This window comes from Salvelinus fontinalis, chromosome 20 (assembly GCF_029448725.1).
Source record: "Salvelinus fontinalis isolate EN_2023a chromosome 20, ASM2944872v1, whole genome shotgun sequence".
Lineage (NCBI taxonomy): Eukaryota > Metazoa > Chordata > Actinopteri > Salmoniformes > Salmonidae > Salvelinus > Salvelinus fontinalis.
Window position 1 is genome coordinate 34967922 of NC_074684.1, and position 19646 is coordinate 34987567.

Below are 19646 nucleotides of genomic sequence, written 5' to 3' on the forward strand. Positions count from 1 at the left end.
ACCATTTTTAAATTCCTCATCAATCCACAGGGACTTAACAGTTTTTACAGTAATTTTCTTAATGGGTGCATGCTTATTAGTAACTGGAATAAAATCTGCAGAGAATGGAAGATCTGCAGAGAATGGGAGAAAGTCCCCAAATACAGTTGTGCCAAGCTTGAGGCGTCATACCCAAGGCTGTAATTACTGTTATAGGTGCTTCAACAAAATACTTATTTTAAATGTATTCAGTTTTTTTTTTCTACATTTGAAAAAAAATATTAAAAACAACGTTTTGCTTTGTAATTATGGGGTATTGTGCGTAGATTGATGAGGGAATAAAAAACGATTGCATTAATTTTAGAATAAAGCTGTAACAAAATGTATAAAATGTGAAGGGGCCTGAGTAATTTCCAAATGCACTGTATACTGAACAAAAATATAAAACGCAACATGTAAAGTGTTGGTCCCATGTTTCATGAGCTGAAATAAAAGATCACATACATTTTCCATATGAACAAAACGCATATTTATCTCAAATTTTGTGCACAAATTTGTTTACATCCCTGTTAGTGAGCATTACTCCTTTGCCAAGATAATCCATCCACCTGACAGGTGTGGCATATTAAGAAGCTGATTAAACAGCATGATCATTACACAGATGCACCTTGTGTTGGGTACAATAAAAGGCCACTCTAAACTGGGCAGTTTTGTCAAACAACACAATACCCCAGATGTCTCAAGTTGAGGGAGCGTGCAATTGGCATGCTGACTGCAGGAATGCCCACCAGAGCTGTTGCCAGATCATTTAATTTCTCTACCATAGGCCACCTCCAATGTCCTTTTAGAGAATTTGGCAGTATGTCCAACCGGTCTCACAACCTCAGCTCACATGTAACCATGCCTGCCCAGGACCTCCACATCCGGCTTCTTCACCTGTGGGTCGGGTTGTGACTAGGGGGGTACTCTAGTTTTGTTATTTCTATGTTGGCCTAGTATGGTTCCCAATCAGAGGAAGCTGTCTATCGTTGTCTCTGATTGGGGATCATATTTAGGCAGCCTTTTTCCCACTGGGTTTTCGTGGGATCTTGTTTGTGTATAGTTGCCTTAAGCACTGCATAGCTTCACGTTCGTTTTGTTCTTTATAGTTTTTTGCCGGGTTCACGTAATAAAGATGATGAACCACGCTGCATTTTGGTCCGATTCTTACAACAACTTTCGTGACTAAATGTTTACTTAATCAAGTAGTTATCAGCAAAGTTAATGCTGGTAACAAAAGACAAGTGCGATTGCTAGTTCAAAAGAAGGTGGACATTTCCTCTCTCAATATTTCCTGTCACTTAATATTAAAGTGTTTTAAATCTAAAAGAAAATACATCTTGAATTATCTCATTCACAGAGATACATCGCTCTATTGATTTATGTCTATGGATCGAATCAATATCACATTGCGTAACCTTGTGATTTCTGTGTGTATTCATTGATAGCAGGTGGACTGCATGTGGGTGATTCTAAACGGCTACAGTTTCTCTTTAGCTAAAAAAGAATCTTACCTTTTCTGTTGTACTGTAGCTTTCTGAAGAGAAAGCTCAGCGCATAGGCACATTCACACGTGTTCTGCTGTATGTTACACCCTGATGAAGACACTGTGATGTGGAAACGTTGGTGGGTCATTTAATAAATTACTGGGAGTTTATATAGAATGTTTATTTAGTATAGCCTAAAGCCTGGCTATAATACAAAACAACACAGTGAGCTCCAACAGTATTGGGACAGTGACACATTTGTTGTTGTTTTTGGCTCTGTACTCCAGCACTTTGGATTTTTGTAAAGGTTTTCTTCCAGGGGTGAAGGAGAGGACCAAAGTGCAGCGCGGCTAGTGTTAAACACACAAGTGAAACACTACAAACAACATACAAAATAACAAATGTGCAAAACCGATACAGACCTATCTGGTGCAGAACACAAACACAGAGACAGGTAACAAACACCCACAAAATCCCAACACAAAACAAGCTTCCTATATATGAGTCTCAATCAGAGACAACGACTACCATCTGTCTCTGATTGAGAACCCACACCAGGCTGACATAGAAACAGACAAACTAGACACACACCATAGAATTCCCACCCAGCTCACGTCCTGACCAACTAAACACATACAAAACAACAGAAAACAGGTCAGGAACGTGACAATTTTAAATGACACAATGACTATGAGGTTAAAGTGCAGACTGTCAGCTTTAATTTGAGGGTATTTTCATCCATATCGGGTGAACCGTTTAGAAATTACAGGACTTTTTGTACCCAGTCCCCCCATTTTAGGGGACCGAAAGGTATAAGGACAAATTCACTTATGTGTATTAAAGAATAGTACAAATTTACATATTTGGTCCCATATTCCTAGCACACAATGACTACCTCATACAAATTTGTTGGATGCATTTGCTGTTTGTTTAGGTTGTGTTTCAGATTGTTTTCTGCCCAATATAAATTAATGGTAAATAACGCATTGTATCATTTTGGAGTCACTTTTATTGAAAATAAAAACTTTTTCACTCATCATTATTCATTCAGGATTCTCCGCAATCATGGTAGCATCCACATTAATGTAGATGTGTTTAGAAACGTATTCTGTTCTTTAGCCCAGACAGGCCCAAGTCCATCCCTGTGTGTCTTACCCTTTAATTTATAACATAGATTTCTGGCCAGTGTTACTGCTGTCCTTCAGGTGTGTCCTGAAGAACTCCTGGACCCTCCTCCACAGGTCCAGCTGAGCCTCATGGTGGGCTTTAACCTCTCCTCCAAACACCACCACTTTACCCATCGCAGAGTGAAAGCCAGACGGGCAGTGGGGCATGTAGGGCACCTCCAGGAAATGACCCGCCCTGGGGTACGTCACCACCTCAAAGTTCTCTTTTCCATGACGCCTCAGCCGGGCGGCGGCCTGCTGGGCAAAGAGACAACTGTTCCAGTTCCTGTCGTCCTCCGAGACGGCGAAGAGGAACCTAGAACTGGAACGTTCTATTGGGATCAAAGAACCGCGGTTCCCCTCAGTATCTGGGTCCGGAATGGTGTCTCGGACGTCGACGTGGCCAGACGGTAAGAGGGTGATGTTCTCTAGGATAGGCATGAGGGGAGGGATGACGAGGTCTTTGTAGTGCAGCGGCGTCATGATATTAGCGTTGCTGCCGTTGATCCAGACTGTGGCTGAGATGCCAGAGAGAAAAGAAGCCATGGACAGAGCCAGGTCGCCACTCTTCGAGATGGACAGGATTCCTATTCCTGGACCCTGGACCTAGAGGAAAATACAATGGTTTGCCAAGAGACTTAAAATCATTACAGACAATCAAGGTAAACTGGTTTTGACAAATCAATAAATAGATAGTTAAAATTGAACACATATAGAACATTGTTATGGGTTGTGCCATTGTTATGAATTGTGCTGTTCTGTTGATATGTATAGAGGAGGGCTGATCCCATTTAGTCGACTGGTCGATAGGCTGTTGGCCAGTCACTCCTGCAGTAAAGCACCCCCACAACATGATGCTGCCACCCCCGTGCTTCACAGTTGGGGTGGTGTTCTTCGGCTTGAAATGTATATTATTTTAAATCATGTTGTCCAAGCCACCTGTCTGGTTCACGCCTGTCTGAGTGGACTGATCCATTGTGGAGGCCATTAGGATGGAACAGCCCATCAGTCTATGTGCTACTGAAACATGTGCTACTGAAATTGTATATGGTTATATTATGTAAGAACAATGGTGGCAACACAAATAAAATGTATATTATTTTATAACAAATGCGCTTTCTCCCACGATGGATAGCGGTCGCTGTCCACGGTTCTGAAACACACTAGTGCTCTGTTGAATTGGCACCTTTTCCTGGACCATGTAGCTATGTGCATAATAGCAACGTTACCCAGCATATTGGTGTTGAGAACAATGTAGCGGAGGCAGCAGTGGAGTTAAGAGATGAGAAAACAGCCCTTGCCTTAATTGTCTAAGAGGAGAGAGGAAACCAACTTAATTAGTTCTATAAATCAATAGCCTAATTGTTAAATGTGCCTGGCTTTATAAATCATCAATACATCTACAGAAATAAGACAGATCCTGCTTCTGTTGCCTGAACGACAGTTTGGCTGATAGCCTACGGATTCTGTGAGTATCCAAATTTCACGCAACAATTTCACAAATTCAGCTGTTTTTAAATCTTTACTATGTTGTAATAAAGGTTTTACACTTTTTCCCCGTTAGAAATAATATCAGAGAGGCTGGTCTAATTTATTTAGTGTTGTTTATTTATTTATTTATTTATTTATTTATTTAGCGTCACTCCCCCCAGTTAGGGGGAGTGACGAGCTCTACAGCAGAGTCTCAGCACTCAATCGCTGGTTGAAAACTGTTTTCTGCCCCACCCAAAAGATAGAATTTGTAGATAATTGGCCCTCTTTCTGGGACTCACCCACAAACAGGACCAAGCCTGACCTGCTAAGGAGTGACGGACTCCATCCTACCTGGAGGGGTGCTCTCATCTTATCTACCAACATAGATAGGGCTCTAACTCCTTTAGCCCCACAATGAAATAGGGTGCAGGCCAGGCAGCAGGCTGTTAGCCAACCTGCCAGCTTAGTGGAGTCTGCCAATAGCACAGTCAGTGTAGTCAGCTCAGCCATACCCATTGAGACTGTGTCTGTGCCTCGACCTAGGTTGGGCAAAACTAAACATGGCGGTGTTCGCCTTAGCAATCTTATTAGGATAAAGACCTTCTCCATTCCTGCCATTATTGAAAGAGATCGTGATACCTCACATCTCAAAATAGGGTTACTTAATGTTAGATCCCTCACTTCAAAGGCAGTCATAGTCAATGAACTAATCACTGATCATAATCTTGATGTGATTGGCCTGACTGAAACATGGCTTAAGCCTGATGAATTTACTGTGTTAAATGAGGCCTCACCTCCTGGTTACACTAGTGACCATATCCCCCGTGCATCCCGCAAAGGCGGAGGTGTTGCTAACATCTACGATAGCAAATTTCAATTTACAAAAAAAAAAAATGGCGTTTTCGTCTTTTGAGCTTCTAGTCATGAAATCTATGCAGCCTACTCAATCACTTTTTATAGCTACTGTTTACAGGCCTCCTGGGCCATATACAGCGTTCCTCTCTGAGTTTCCTGAATTCCTATCAGACCTTGTAGTCATAGCAGATCATATTCTAATTTTTGGTGATTTTAATATTCACATGGAGAAGTCCACAGACCCACTCCAAAAGTCTTTCGGAGCCATCATCGACTCAGTGGGTTTTGTCCAACATGTCTCTGGACCTACTCACTGCCACAGTCATACTCTGGACCTAGTTTTGTCCCATGGAATAAATGTTGTAGATCTTAATGTTTTTCCACATAATCCTGGACTATCGGACCACCATTTTATTACGTTTGCAATCGCAACAAATAATCTGCTCAGACCCCAACCAAGGAGCATCAAAAGTCGTGCTATAAATTCTCAGACAACACAAAAATTCCTTGATGCCCTTCCAGACTCCTTCTGCCTACCCAAGGACGTCAGAGGACAAAAATCAGTTAACCACTTAACTGAGGAACTCAATTTAACCTTGCGCAATACCCTAGATGCAGTTGCACCCCTAAAAACGAAAAACATTTGTCATAAGAAACTAGCTCCCTGGTATACAGAAAATACCCGAGCTTTGAAGCAAGCTTCCAGGAAATTGGAACGGAAATGGCGCCACACAAAACTGGAAGTCTTCCGACTAGCTTGGAAAGACAGTACCGTGCAGTACCGAAGAGCCCTCACTGCTGCTCGATCATCCTACTTTTCCAACTTAATCGAGGAAAATAAGAACAATCCAAAATTTCTTTTTGATACTGTTGCAAAGCTAACTAAAAAGCAGCATTCCCCAAGAGAGGATGGCTTTCACTTCAGCAGTAATAAATTCATGAACTTCTTTGAGGAAAAGATCATGACCATTAGAAAGCAAATTACGGACTCCTCTTTGAATCTGCGTATTCCTCCAGGGCTTAGCTGTCCTGGATCTGCACAGCTCTGCGAGGGCTGGGATCGGGAGAGACACTTAAGTGTTTTAGTACTATATCTCTTGACACAATGATGAAAATAATCATGGCCTCTAAACCTTCAAGCTGCATACTGGATCCTATTCCTACTAAACTGCTGAAGGAGCTGCTTCCTGTGCTTGGCCCTCCTATGTTGAACATAATAAACAGCTCTCTATCCACCGGATGTGTACCAAATTCACTAAAAGTGGCAGTGATAAAGCCTCTCTTGAAAAAGCCAAACCTTGACCCGGAAAATATAAAAAACTATTGGCCTATATCGAATCTTCCATTCCTCTCAAAAATGTTAGAAAAAGCTGTTGCGCAGCAACTCACTGCCTTTCTGAAGACAAACAATGTATACGAAATGCTTCAGTCTGGTTTTAGACCCCATCATAGCACTGAGACTGCACTTGTGAAGGTGGTAAATGACCTTTTAATGGCGTCAGACCGAGGCTCTGCATCTGTCCTCGTGCTACTGGACCTTAGTGCTGCCTTTGACACCATCGATCACCACATTCTTTTGGAGAGACTGGAAACCCAAATTGGTCTACACGGACAAGTTCTGGCCTGGTTTAGATCTTACCTGTCGGAAAGATATCAGTTTGTCTCTGTGAATGGTCTGTCCTCTGACAAATCAACTGTACATTTCGGTGTTCCTCAAGGTTCCGTTTTAGGACCACTATTGTTTTCACTATATATTTTACCTCTTGGGGATGTTATTCGAAAACATAATGTTAACTTTCACTGCTATGCGGATGACACTCAGCTGTACATTTCAATGAAACATGGTGAAGCCCCAAAATTGCCCTCGCTAGAAGCCTGTGTTTCAGACATAAGGAAGTGGATGGCTGAAAACTTTCTACTTTTAAACTCGGACAAAACAGAGATGCTTGTTCTAGGTCCCAAGAAACAAAGAGATCTTCTGTTAAATCTGACAATTAATCTTGATGGTTGTAAAGTCGTCTCAAATAAAACTGTGAAGGACCTCGGCGTTACTCTTGACCCTGATCTCTCTTTTGACGAACATATCAAGACTGTTTCAAGGACAGCTTTTTTCCATCTACGTAACATTGCAAAAATCAGAAATTTTCTGTCCAAAAATGATGCAGAAAAATTAATCCATGCATTTGTTACTTCTAGGTTAGACTACTGCAATGCTCTACTTTCCGGCTACCCGGATAAAGCACTAAATAAACTTCAGTTAGTGCTAAATACGGCTGCTAGAATCCTGACTAGAACCAAGAAATTTGATCATATTACTCCAGTGCTAGCTTCCCTACACTGGCTTCCCGTTAAGGCAAGGGCTGATTTCAAGGTTTTACTGTTAACCTATAAAGCGTTACTTGGGCTTGCTCCTACCTATCTTTCCGAGTTGGTCCTGCCGTACATACCTACACGTACGCTACGGTCACAAGACGCAGGCCTCCTAATTGTCCCTAAAATTTCTAAGCAAACAGCTGGAGGCAGGGCTTTCTCCTATAGATCTCCATTTTTATGGAACAGTCTGCCTACCCATGTGAGAGACGCAGACTCGGTCTCAACCTTTAAGTCTTTACTGAAGACTTATCTCTTCAGTAGGTCATATGATTGAGTGTAGTCTGGCCCAGGAGTGTGAAGGTGAACGGAAAGGCTCTGGAGCAACGAACCACCCTTGCTGTCTCTCCAGGGCCGGTTCCCCTCTCTCCACTGGGATTCTCTGTCTCTAACCCTGTTACTGGGGCTGAGTCACTGGCTTGCTGGTGCTCTTTCATGCCGTCCCTAGGAGGGGTGCGTCACTTGAGTGGGTTGAGTTACTGACGTGAACTTCCTGTCTGGGTTGGCGCCCCCCCTTGGTTGTGCTGTGGTGGAGACCTTTGTGGGCTATACTCGGCCTTGTCTCAGGATTGTAAGTTGGTGGTTGAGGATATCCCTCTAGTGGTGTGGGGGCTGTGCTTTGGCAGAGTGGGTGGGGTTATATCCTTCCTGTTTGGCCCTGTCCGGGGGTTTCTTCGGATGGGGCCACAGTGTCTCCTGACCGCTCCTGTCTCAGCCTCCAGTATTTATGCTGCAGTAGTTTATGTGTCGGGGGGCTAGGGTCAGTTGGTTATACCTGGAGTACTTCTCCTGTCTTATCCAGTGTCCTGTGTGAATTTAAGTATGCTCTCTCTAATTCTCTCGTTCTCTCTTTCTCTCTGAGAACCTGAGCCCTAGGACCATACGTCAGGACTACCGGGCATGCTGACACCTTGCTGTCCCCAGTCCGCCCGGCCTTGCTGCTATTCCAGTTTCAACTGTTTCTGCCTGCGGTTACGAAACCCCTACCTGTCCCAGACCTGCTGTTTTCAACTCTTAATGATCGGCTATGAAAAGCCAACTGAGATTTATTCCTGATTATTATTTGACCATGCTTGTCATTTATGAACATTTTGAAAATCTTGGCTCTCTCTAATTTTCTCCTTCTCTCTTTCTCTCGGAGGACCTGAGCCCTAGGACCATACGTCGGGACTACCGGCCGTGGTGACTCCTTGCTGCCCCCAGTCCGCCTGGCCTTGCTGCTATTCCAGTTTCAACTCTTCTGCCTGCGGTTATGGAACCCCTACCTGTCCCAGACCTGCTGTTTTCAACTCTTAATGATCGGCTATGAAAAGCCAACTGAGATTTATTCCTGATTATTATTTGACCATGCTTGTCATTTATGAACATTTTGAAAATCTTGGCTCTCTCTAATTTTCTCCTTCTCTCTTTCTTTCTCTCGGAGGACCTGGGCCCTAGGACCATGCGTCGGGACTGCCGCCCGTGGTGACTCCTTGCTGTCCCCAGTCCGCCTGGCCTTGCTGCTATTCCAGTTTCAGCTGTTCTGCCTGCGGTTATGGAACCGCCACCTGTCCCAGACCTGTTGTTTTTCAACTCTTAATGATCAGCTATGAAAAGCCAACTGAAAATTATTCATGATTATTATTTGACCATGCTTGTCACTTATGAACATTTTTGAACATCTTGGCATAGTTCTGTTATAATCTCCACCCGGCACAGCCAGAAGAGGACTGGCCACCCCTCATAGCCTGGTTCCTCTCTAGGTTTCTTCCTAGGTTTTGGCCTTTCTAGGGAGTTTTTCCTAGCCACCGTGCTTCTACACCTGCATTCTAGCTGTTTGGGGTTTTAGGCTGGGTTTCTGTACAGCACTTCGAGATATTATCTGATGTACGAAGGGCTACATAAAATAAAATTGATTGATTGATTGATTGTTTACACTGTTCCAAATTGTCAAAAAAATAAAAAATAATAATAACCCTCCTTTTTCCTTGAACTCCTTCTTTATTACTATTATTATTATCATCCTTATAATAATAGGTAATGTCATTATCATTAGTAGACTTAGTATAGCAGCCTTGTATAACCACCATCGAGCTGTAGGCCTGAGAGAGCATCCTGTTTAGTCTGAATAACGTAACTTATTAAGGCCTATATTTCAATACTTACATAGGCTACTATATCAATAAATCATTTATTCGTTCATGTAATCAAACAGCATACGAGTCATTCATGATGTGAAATGCAATCAAGCATTTTAGTTATTTTAAAATAAAGCGACCATTGACTAATTCGCTTGAACAAAAAAAATAGACACACATAACAAGCAGTGCTTGTTCCTTAATTATTTTGCATGATCTCCAGTATTTTCCACAACTAGTCAAATTCATTCCACACATCTAACTTCCCCTTAATCTCCCGCGCAACCAGAAAACAGTCCCCCGTTTCGAGTTTGTCACGTCCTCTGCATACATTTTGCTGTCACGTGTTACGGTGTTCAGAGTTTGTTAAAACCAATTTATTGATGTGATTATGATATGCTATAGGTGAGGCCCTATTGGTCACGTGCACGCGATGCATACGTGTTACGTAAAGAGAGCAAGGGTTGAGGGAATATGGAATGTTTTTCCCGAAACAAATGTGGGATTTTGGTAACGTAACTTTTCAGTCAGAAATGGCTGTCATTATGTTACAGCTTCAGCAACACATACAGGCAATACACACGAATGTTCTGTGGCGGTCACTGCAGCAGGGAGGAGAGAGAGACAGCGGGTGCTAGTCACACAGTCACTCGCTGTCTTCTTTTTTTTTTACAACGCAGAAAGTCTGACCCAGGCGGCACAATCAAATCAATTGCGGTCAGACTCCCTCTAATCATTTGTGTATCTTAATTATTTCAAACAGTTCGCTTAAAGCATCAGACAAGCTCAGCGCATATAGTTGATTTGATTAAATAACATTGGATGTGTGTATACAGTTGAAGTCAGAAGTTTACATACACCTTAGCCAAATACATTTAAACTCAGTTTTTCACAATTCCTGACATTTAATCCTAGTTCCTGTCTTAGGTCAGTTAGGATCACCACTTCATTTTAAGAATGTGAAATGTCAGAATAAGAGAGAGAATTATTTATTTCAGCTTTTATTTATTTTATCACATTCCCAGTGGGTCAGAAGTTTACATACACTCAATTAGTATTTGGTAGCATTGCCTTTAAATTGTTTAACTTGGGTCAAACGTTTCAAGGTAGCCTTCCACAAGCTTCCCACATTAAATTGGATGATTTTTGGCCCATTCCTCCTGACAGAGCTGGTGTAACTGAGTCAGGTTTGTAGACCTCCTTACTCGCACACGCTTTTTCAGTTCTGCCCACAAATAGTCTATAGGATTGAGGTCAGGGCTTCGTGATGGCAACTCCAATATCTTGACTTCGTTGTCCTTAAGCCATTTTGCCACAACTTTGGAAGTATGCTTGGGGTCATTGTCCATTTGGAAGACCCGTTTGCGACCAAGCTTTAACTTCCTGACTGATGTCTTGAGATGTTGCTTCAATATATCCACATAATTTCCCCCCTCATGATGCCATCTGTTTTGTTAAGTGCACCAGTCCCCCCAGCAGCAAAGCACCCCCACAACATGATGCTGCCACCCCCGTGCTTCACAGTTGGGGTGGTGTTCTTCGGCTTGCGAGGCTCCCCCTTTTTCCTTCAAATATAACGATGGTCATTATGGCCAAACAGTTCGATTTTTGTTTCATCAGACGAGAGGACATTTCTCCAAAAAGAACGATCTTTGTCCCCATGTGCAGTTGCAACCATAGTCTCGCTTTTTTATGGCTGTTTTGGAGCAGTGGCTCCTTCCTTGCTGAGCGGCCTTTCAGGTTATGTCAATATAGGACTCATTTTACTGTGGCTATAGATACCTTAGTACCCGTTTCCTCCAGCATCTTCACAAGGTCCTTTGCTGTTGTTCTGGGATTGATTTGCACTTTTCGCACCAAAGTACGTTCATCTCTAGGAGACCAAACGCTTCTCCTTCCTGAGCTGTTGTGGTCCCATGGTGTTTATACTTGCGTACTATTGTTTGTACAGATGAACGTGGTACATTCAGGCATTTGGAAATTGCTCCCAAGGATGAACCAGACTTGTGGAGGTTCATAATTTTTTCCTGAGGTCTTGGCAGATTTCATTTGATTTTCCCATGATGCCAAGCAAAGAGGCACTGAGTTTGAAGGTAGGTCTTGAAATACATCCACAGGTACACCTCCAATTGACTCAAATGATGTCAATTAGCCTATCAGAAGCTTCTAAAGCCATGACATCATTTTCTAGAATATTACAAGCTGTTTAAAGGCACAGTCAACTTAGTGCATGTAAACTTCTGACCCACTGGAATTGTGATACAGTGAATTATAAGTTAAATAATCTGTCTTTAAACAATTGTTGGAAAAATTACTTGTCATGCACAAAGTAAATGTCCTAACTGACTTGCCAAAACTATAGTTTGTTGACATGACATTTGTGGAGTGGTTGAAAAACGAGTTTTAATGACTCCAACCTAAGTGTGTGTAAACTTCCGACTTCGACCAATAGATTTTCCATATACAGTTGAAAGAACAGACGATTCTTGGTCGACGTAGATTTTTTGGGGGGGGGTAGGAACAGCCCTAATGTAGAGTAAACAACAGCCACTAGATGGCAGCTTTTACACAGCTAACAAAATATACAAGTTCAGTGAGAGGAACCTCAAGGTGATATTTTCTTCTAATGGAACAAATGGCCCGTCTCCTCAGAGTAAGAGCGCTGGGCTGAGTTTCCTAAAAGCATCGTAGCACTAAGAACATATTTCGTCCGTTGTAATTCCATTGAAACTAAATGATCTTAGTACGGTGCTGCTTTTGGGAAACCCAGCCCTGGACATTACATGGACATGACGAGCCTGATCACCACTTCTACACCCAGCCCTGGACATTACATGGACATGACGAGCCTGATCACCACTTCTACACCCAGCCCTGGACATTACATGGACATGACGAGCCTGATCACCACTTCTACACCCAGCCCTGGACATTACATGGACATGACGAGCCTGATCACCACTTCTACACCCAGCCCTGGACATTACATGGACATGACGAGCCTGATCACCACTTCTACACCCAGCCCTGGACATTACATGGACATGACGAGCCTGATCACCACTTCTACACCCAGCCCTGGACATTACATGGACATGACGAGCCTGATCACCACTTCTACACCCAGCCCTGGACATTACATGGACATGACGAGCCTGATCACCACTTCTACACCCAGCCCTGGACATTACATGGACATGACGAGCCTGATCACCTGCTCTTCTTCCTCCACTAACCTGTGGCTGTCTCCTCAGGAATGTAATGGCCTCTTCAAAGTACTCCAGGTCAAAGTGTGCAGGAACGTTTCTGGGCATGTCCTGGTAGCCGTAGTAGGCCAGCGCCAGAACCACGAATCCTTTGTTAGCCAGCAGACTGGCCCGGACCTCTGATAGACCTCCACCCAGAATATACACATCTAGTACCCCAGGAAATGGACCCTGACCTAAGGATGGGGAATAGGTTTCTGTTGGTTTCTGGCATGACTACCTATATAATACCTATGCAATGCAAAGTTGGCCTCGTCTAATACAAAGGCCTATGGAACATCTAACATTGTCACTTGTTATTTTCTTAGAACTCACACCACCACATTGGCACAATTAAATCAGAATTAATATTGGCCCTTTGGTTTAACAAAAACATGGAGGTGTGGGCCTACAGTATATACAATCAATGGATTTCCATTTCCTTATAACAATGTTTATTAATACTGGTCCTGTGGACACAAAAATACAATTTCCCACTTGAGAGCAGTTTGAATGGCCTAAATTACTAACCGGATGGTAGAAAGAGGACTCCCCGAATTCTTCCTTCTTTCAAGCCCAACGGTATCCTCCTCGCCCCCTCTGTCATGAACCGCCTCTCGTTGGTCGCTGTGGCCAAGAGCTCACCTGTATCCCCATGCAGAACATCTATATTCACCATAATTGAATCCAACACATTCTTTTTTAACATTTTGCTGTGTGGAGTCTCGGGCGCCATGGCCCAAAACAAACCCATGGGTTCAACTCCCGTGTAACTGCCGCCAAGAGAAGGAGAGCGGCAAAGGTCCACTAGTCCTGTAGCATCTGCCTTATACACGGAGGAAGCTCTGAAGATGACCCCTTTATCGTCCCGGAGGTTGGACCTTAACTCCACTTTCTGGTACGGAGATAGTCCATCTACCTGCACGTGTAGTGGCTCGTCGAAGAAACAGCGAGGGCTGGGGAGAAACCTAAAACGAACCTGTTGAGAACGGGACACCATTGTTGTTTTGTGAACCCGTAGAAACCAGGGCTGCGTTCGTTTTTACGCTCTGACACGTTCAATTGAACGGAATGTTCCTGTACTGTACGACCAGTTGAAGAGCGGGGAGAGGTTGTTTGTTTGGGAACACTTATTTTTCTTCTTCTTCATCGTCAAGGTTTTATAGCAGAATACACCAATTGTTGTGTATTGCTGCCATCTACTGCACCGGGAACACTGCAGTAGATGGCCCTCGGCCATCAGACCTTGAATTACGTTTTACATCGTCACATCCGAGTGTATCTTAAATGTTGTTGTTTTTTCTATTTAAATTAAAATGTATTATTGTTAACAACATACACACATTTATAATTATAGCAGCTTTGTTGTTGGTAGAGTATTGAATTGTCTTAAAATATAGTTACATTTATTTTTGTAAGGTAAGAAAAGTTTACATTTGTGAATATGAAATTTGTCCCCCCCAAAATATTAAATGAATTACATAAAATTGTTTTAAATTATTTCTATCGTAGGTAAAGAATCCAAGCAGTACATCTCTCCATAAAAGTGTCAAATCTTCATAAATGTGTTCAATTATAAATCTACGGATGTCTTGCCACAGTTTTCTTACATGTATACAATGCCAAAAAAGATGCAACACTGTTTCTGGGTGGTCCTTACAAAAGGTACAATTTGAATTTATGTTTTTCTTAAACTTCTTCATATAGTGGTTGGCAGGATAATATTTATGAATAATTTTTAAATAAACTTCCTTCATTTAGTTAATTAACAAATGAATGTGTGGTGTGCAACATCCAAACTTTTTCCCAACAGATAATATCAATAAAACCATTCCAATCAGGCATGACAACATCCTGTTGAAACAAGACTCATATAGCTCTATTGTTGTTGAATGTACTAAAATAAAAACAAATATTTCCTGCTGATGAGTCAACAGGGTTAATCGTAGTTATGTTCTGAGGGTCAGGTCTCGACACGTTCCTGAATAATAAAGCAAAACCTGAGGGAATGGCATCTAAAACAATTGCAAAATCTTTAGGTGTTACAGAGACCTTGTAAAGTTACAAGAATGACTTAAAACGAAGTAAAATAGCCTCTGCATTTACCAGTTGGCTCACCAATAGGATATTATTACGGAACCAATATTCTAAAAACAAAGAAGTATTTTTATTTTTATACAATCCTGTCCCGATTATTCCATATATAATATCTGTGTGGAGAAAAATTATTCTTAGAAATTAAGGACCATGACAAGAAAACCTGCCAATGAAAAGCAGAGAGTTTCACTGGAACTTTGTCAAAGCTCAAGAGGGCGCCAACAGAGAGGGCTACCTCTCTTCTTAGGAAACTTTGCAGTATTTATCTTTTTTATGTATTATTTCTTACATTGTTAGCCCAGAAAATCGTTTTATTAACATACAGTACAGCCGGTAAAAACGACTGAAAATCAGAGCGACGTCTACAGACAATCACTTCTTTGCCCGCTTTGAGGATAATACAGTGCCACCGTCGCGACCCGCAACCAAGGACTGTGGGCTCTCCTCCGTGGCCAACAGGAGTAAGATATTTAAACTTGTTAACCCTCGCAAGGCTGCCGGCCCAGACGGCATCCGTAGCCGTGTCCTCAGAGCATGCGCAGACCAGCTAGTTTGTGTGTTGACGGACATATCAATCGCTCCCTATCCCAGTCTGCTGTCCCCAAAGGCTTCTAGATGGCCACCATTGTTGCTGTACCCAAGAAGACAAAAGGTAACTGAACTAAATGGCTATGACTCCGTAGCACTCACTTCTGTCATCATGAAGTACTTTGAGAGGTTAGTCAAGGATCATATCACCTCCACCTTACTTATCACCCTAGACCCACTTCAATTTGCTTACTGACCTAATAGGTCCACAGACGATGCAATCGCCATCACACTGCACACTGCCCTATCCCATCTGGACAAGACGAATACCTATGTAAGAATACAGTTCATTGACTATAGCTCAGCATTCAACACCATAGTACCCTCCAAGCTCATCAGTAAGCTTGAGGCTCTGGGTCTCAACCCCGCCCTGTGCAATTGGGTCCTGGACTTTCTGACTGGCCGCCCCTAGGTGGTGAAGGTAGGAAACAACATCTCCACTTCGCTGATCCTCAACACTGGGGCCCAACAAGGGTGCGTGCCACGCATGCCTCCAATTCAGTAATACATTTTGCAGACGACACAACAGTAGTAGGCTTGATTACCAACAATGACAAGACAGCCTACAGGGAGGTGAGGGCACTCGGAGTGTGGTGTCAGGAAAGCAACCTCTCACTCAACATCAACAAAATGAGATGATTGTGAACTTCAGGAAATAGCAGAGGGAGCACACCCCTGTCCATATCGACGGCACAGTAGGCGAGAAGGTGGAAAGTTCCTCAACGTACACATTGCAAAAAAAAGGAAATGGTCCACAGACACAGACAGTGTGGTGAAGAAGACGCAGCAGCGTAACGCATCACCGGGGGCGACCTACCTGCCCTCCATGACACCTACACCACCCGATGTCACAGGAAGGCCAAAAAAATCACCAAGGACAACAACCACCCGAGCCACGGCCTGTTCACCCCGCTATCATCCAAATCAAATCTAATTTTATTGGTCACATACACATGGTTAGCAGATGTTATTGTGAGTATAGCGAGTTCAGTACAGGTGCATCAAAGCTGGGACCGAGAGACTGAAAAAAAGCTTCTATGTCAAGGCCATCAGACTGTTAAACAGCCATCACTAACACAGAGAGGCTGCTGCCTACATACAGACTTGAAATTATTGGCCACTTTAATAAATGGATCACTAGTCACTTCAATAATGCCACTTTAATAATGTTTACATATCTTGCATTACTCATCTCATATGTATATACTGTATTTTATACCATCTATTGCATCTTGCCTATGTTGCTCTGTCATCGCTCATCCATATATTTATATGTACATTATCTCATTCACCCCTTTAGATTTGTGTGTATTAGGTAGTTGTTGGGGAATTGTTAGATTACTTGTTAGATTACTTGTTAGATATTACTGCACGGTCAGAACTAGAGGCACAAGCATTTCACTACACTTGCATTAACATCTGCTAACCATGTGTATGTGACCAATACAATGTGATTTATTTTATTTATTTTATAAACGCAAACCAACATGAAGTTAAGGCCACCAAAAGTAGAGAAGACATGATGAGGAATAAAGTTACACATAGAAATGGGTCTTCTTAGGAATTGTTTTACCCAATTGATCTTAAAATTATTATTTAAGGTAGTAAAATCCAGAAAATTCAGTCCACCATTCTCATAAGTGTTCATTACAACAGTTTTCCTAATGTAATGGGTACGGTTTCTCCACAGAAAGTTGAAAAGCATCTGGTCTATCTCCTTGCTTTTTTTACCGTCAAGATATAAAGACAGAGTGGCATATGTTAGTCTAGAGATAATCTCAGCCTTGGTTATTAGGACTCTTCCTTTTATTAAAGATAAGTCCCTCTGTAGCCATTGATTTAGCTACTTCTGAGAGGTTTTAATAAGAGCATTAAAATTTAAGCCTCTACATTTCTGGGCCCAGATTCACAAAACCTTCTTAAGAAGAAATTTCTTCTTAACTGCCATTTTTTTCCTTAACTATAGACTTATGAAGAAAGTTAAGCAAAGTTGTTATTCCTCAAAGGTTCTTGGAAATGTTTGAATCTTGAAGTTCTTGGATTTGTTCTTAATTCCAAGATAGCTAAACCCCTTGTCTAAACTCTGGGCAGAGAGAGAATAAGCTCATGAAAGCAATTGAACATGTGCAATTCACTCACAGACTTCATCTGAAAAGGTCCCGTATTGATTATTTTAAAAGCAATAACATGTTTTAGAACAGTAATCTCAGTAAGAAATATATTAACATGATTGCCATTGCTAGCTAGATAGCTAGCTAAAACGGTTGCCTAGCAACACACATTTTGAGAAGATTGACAAGAAGATATTTGAAAAGTATTCTTAAGTTTTTGCGTAAGAAGTGTGTTGTAAATCTGGGCTCTGAAACTTAGTAATGGTTATGCCTAAATATGTAATTTCTTCTTTCTCTGGAAAACCATAATATGAGGGTGTCACACAATCTTTGACAGTTCACATTTATTCATGTTAAGACAGACCATATGTTTTGGAAAAGGATTCTATCACATTGATCGACATGGGAATCTGACTAGCGTCTTTCAGAAAAAGTATAGTATCATCTTGTCCTGTTTGGGCGCATGAACCGCTAACGGGACACCTACGACAACATCCGGTGAAATTGCAGAGCCCGAAATTCAAAATACAAAAATCGTAATATTAAACATTCATAAAAATACAAGTGTCATACATCATTTAGAAGCATAACTTCTTGTTAATTGTCACGCCCTGGCCTTAGTATTCTTTGTTTTCTTTATTATTTTAGTTAGGTCAGGGTGTGACATGGGGAATGTTTGTGTTTTGTCGGTTTTGGGTGGTTATATGGTAAAGGGGGTGTTGAGTGTAGTGTCTACCTGTGTCTATGGTTGAGTGTAGGTTCTAGGAAAGTCTATGGTTGCCTGAATTGGGTCTCAATTAGAGACAGCTGGTTATTGTTGTCTCTGATTGGGAGCCATATTTAAGGCAACCATAGGCTTTAGCTGTTTGTGGGGAATTGTCTATGTCAGAGTGTTTAGTGTCAGCACTTCTGTTTGTATAGCGTCACGGTCGTCTGTTTTGTTGTTTTTGTAGTTTGTATAGTGTTTGTTTCGTTTTCGTCTTCTTTCGTTAATAAAGAAGATGTACTTTCCACGCGCTGCATGTTGGTCCTCACTCAGTCCCTTTGACGATCGTGACATTAATCCAACCGCGTTGTCAGATTTCAAAAAGGCTTTTCGGCGAAAGCATACCATGCGACTATCTGCGCCCCACATCAAAATACTTTTTCAACCAGCACAGGCGTCACAAAATCACAAATAGCGATTAAATAAATCACTTACCTTTGAAGATCCTCCTCTGTTTGCAATCCCAAGGGTCCCAGCTACACAATGAATGGTCGTTTTGTTCGATAAAGTCCTTCTTTATATCCAAAAAAGTCAGTTTAGTTGGCGCCAATGATCTCAGTAATCCACTCAACATGCATACAAATGAATCCAAAAAGTTACCGGTAAAGTTCGTCCAAACAAGTCAAACGATGTTTCTAATTAATCCTCAGGTACTCTAATATTTAAAGAAATGATTATATTTAAGACGGAGAATAGTATGTTCAATAGGGAAGATAAATAACGAAGAGCGCGCACCTCATTCAAGCGCCAACAAGACTACTTTTCTAATGAGAGACACCTTGGAAAAACTACAACTACTTGCTCATTTTTCAAAAAACAAGCCTGAAACCCTTTCTAAAGACTGTTGACATCTAGTGGAAGCCATAGGTACTGCAATCTGGGTCCTATCTATTTGTATTTCCCATAGGCTAGCATTGAAATGACCTGTGACCTCATTGAAAAAAAAATCCTCTGGTTTTCGCCTGCCATATCAGTTCTGTTATATTCACAGACAGACACTTCAGAGTGTTTTCTATCCAATGGTACCAAGTATATGCATATCCTAGCTTCTGGGCCTAACAGGCAGTTTACTTTGGGCACGTCAGTCATCCGAAATTCCGAACAATAACCAGTATGCTAATGAAGTTAATGTCCTTGGTGGAAAACTTGAAGTTGAGCTTAAACACAACCACGCTAAAGCTATTAATGTACCTAGCAAGTTAGATACAGTTACCCATAACTTAGAGTTTGTTATTTATTCCAATAAATTTCAGAATTCTAGCAAATATTTTTATGAAGCTAGCTACGTTTTATAGGCTCCTTACTACGAGACTAAACCAATTTACCAACTCTAAAATCAATGTAATATATATA

At 41.8% G+C, this 19646-nt stretch overlaps 1 protein-coding gene across 1 annotated transcript; it reads right to left on the reverse strand.

The window, feature by feature from the left end:
- Nucleotides 1-2201: 2201 nt before the first annotated feature.
- Nucleotides 2202-13955, reverse strand: LOC129817773 (acyl-coenzyme A thioesterase 1-like). Its single transcript, XM_055873319.1, has 3 exons — nt 13263-13955; nt 12723-12928; nt 2202-3277 (listed from the first exon to the last, which is right to left on the reverse strand). The coding sequence occupies exons 1-3, from the start codon at nt 13729-13731 to the stop codon at nt 2669-2671; spliced, it is 1284 nt and encodes a 427-aa protein (XP_055729294.1). The 5' UTR covers nt 13732-13955; the 3' UTR covers nt 2202-2668.
- Nucleotides 13956-19646: the final 5691 nt, after the last annotated feature.

Bases quoted from the DNA above. Each gene is read 5' to 3' on its own strand.
- LOC129817773 (XM_055873319.1), bottom strand. From the start codon at position 13,731: ATGGTGTCCCGTTCTCAACAGGTTCGTTTTAGGTTTCTCCCCAGCCCT. The intron at 12,929-13,262 runs GTTAGTAATTTA...CCCCATCCTTAG, and splicing joins AGTCCTCTTTCTACCATCCG to GTCAGGGTCCATTTCCTGGG. The intron at 3,278-12,722 runs GTTAGTGGAGGA...ATTTTCCTCTAG, and splicing joins TCCTGAGGAGACAGCCACAG to GTCCAGGGTCCAGGAATAGG.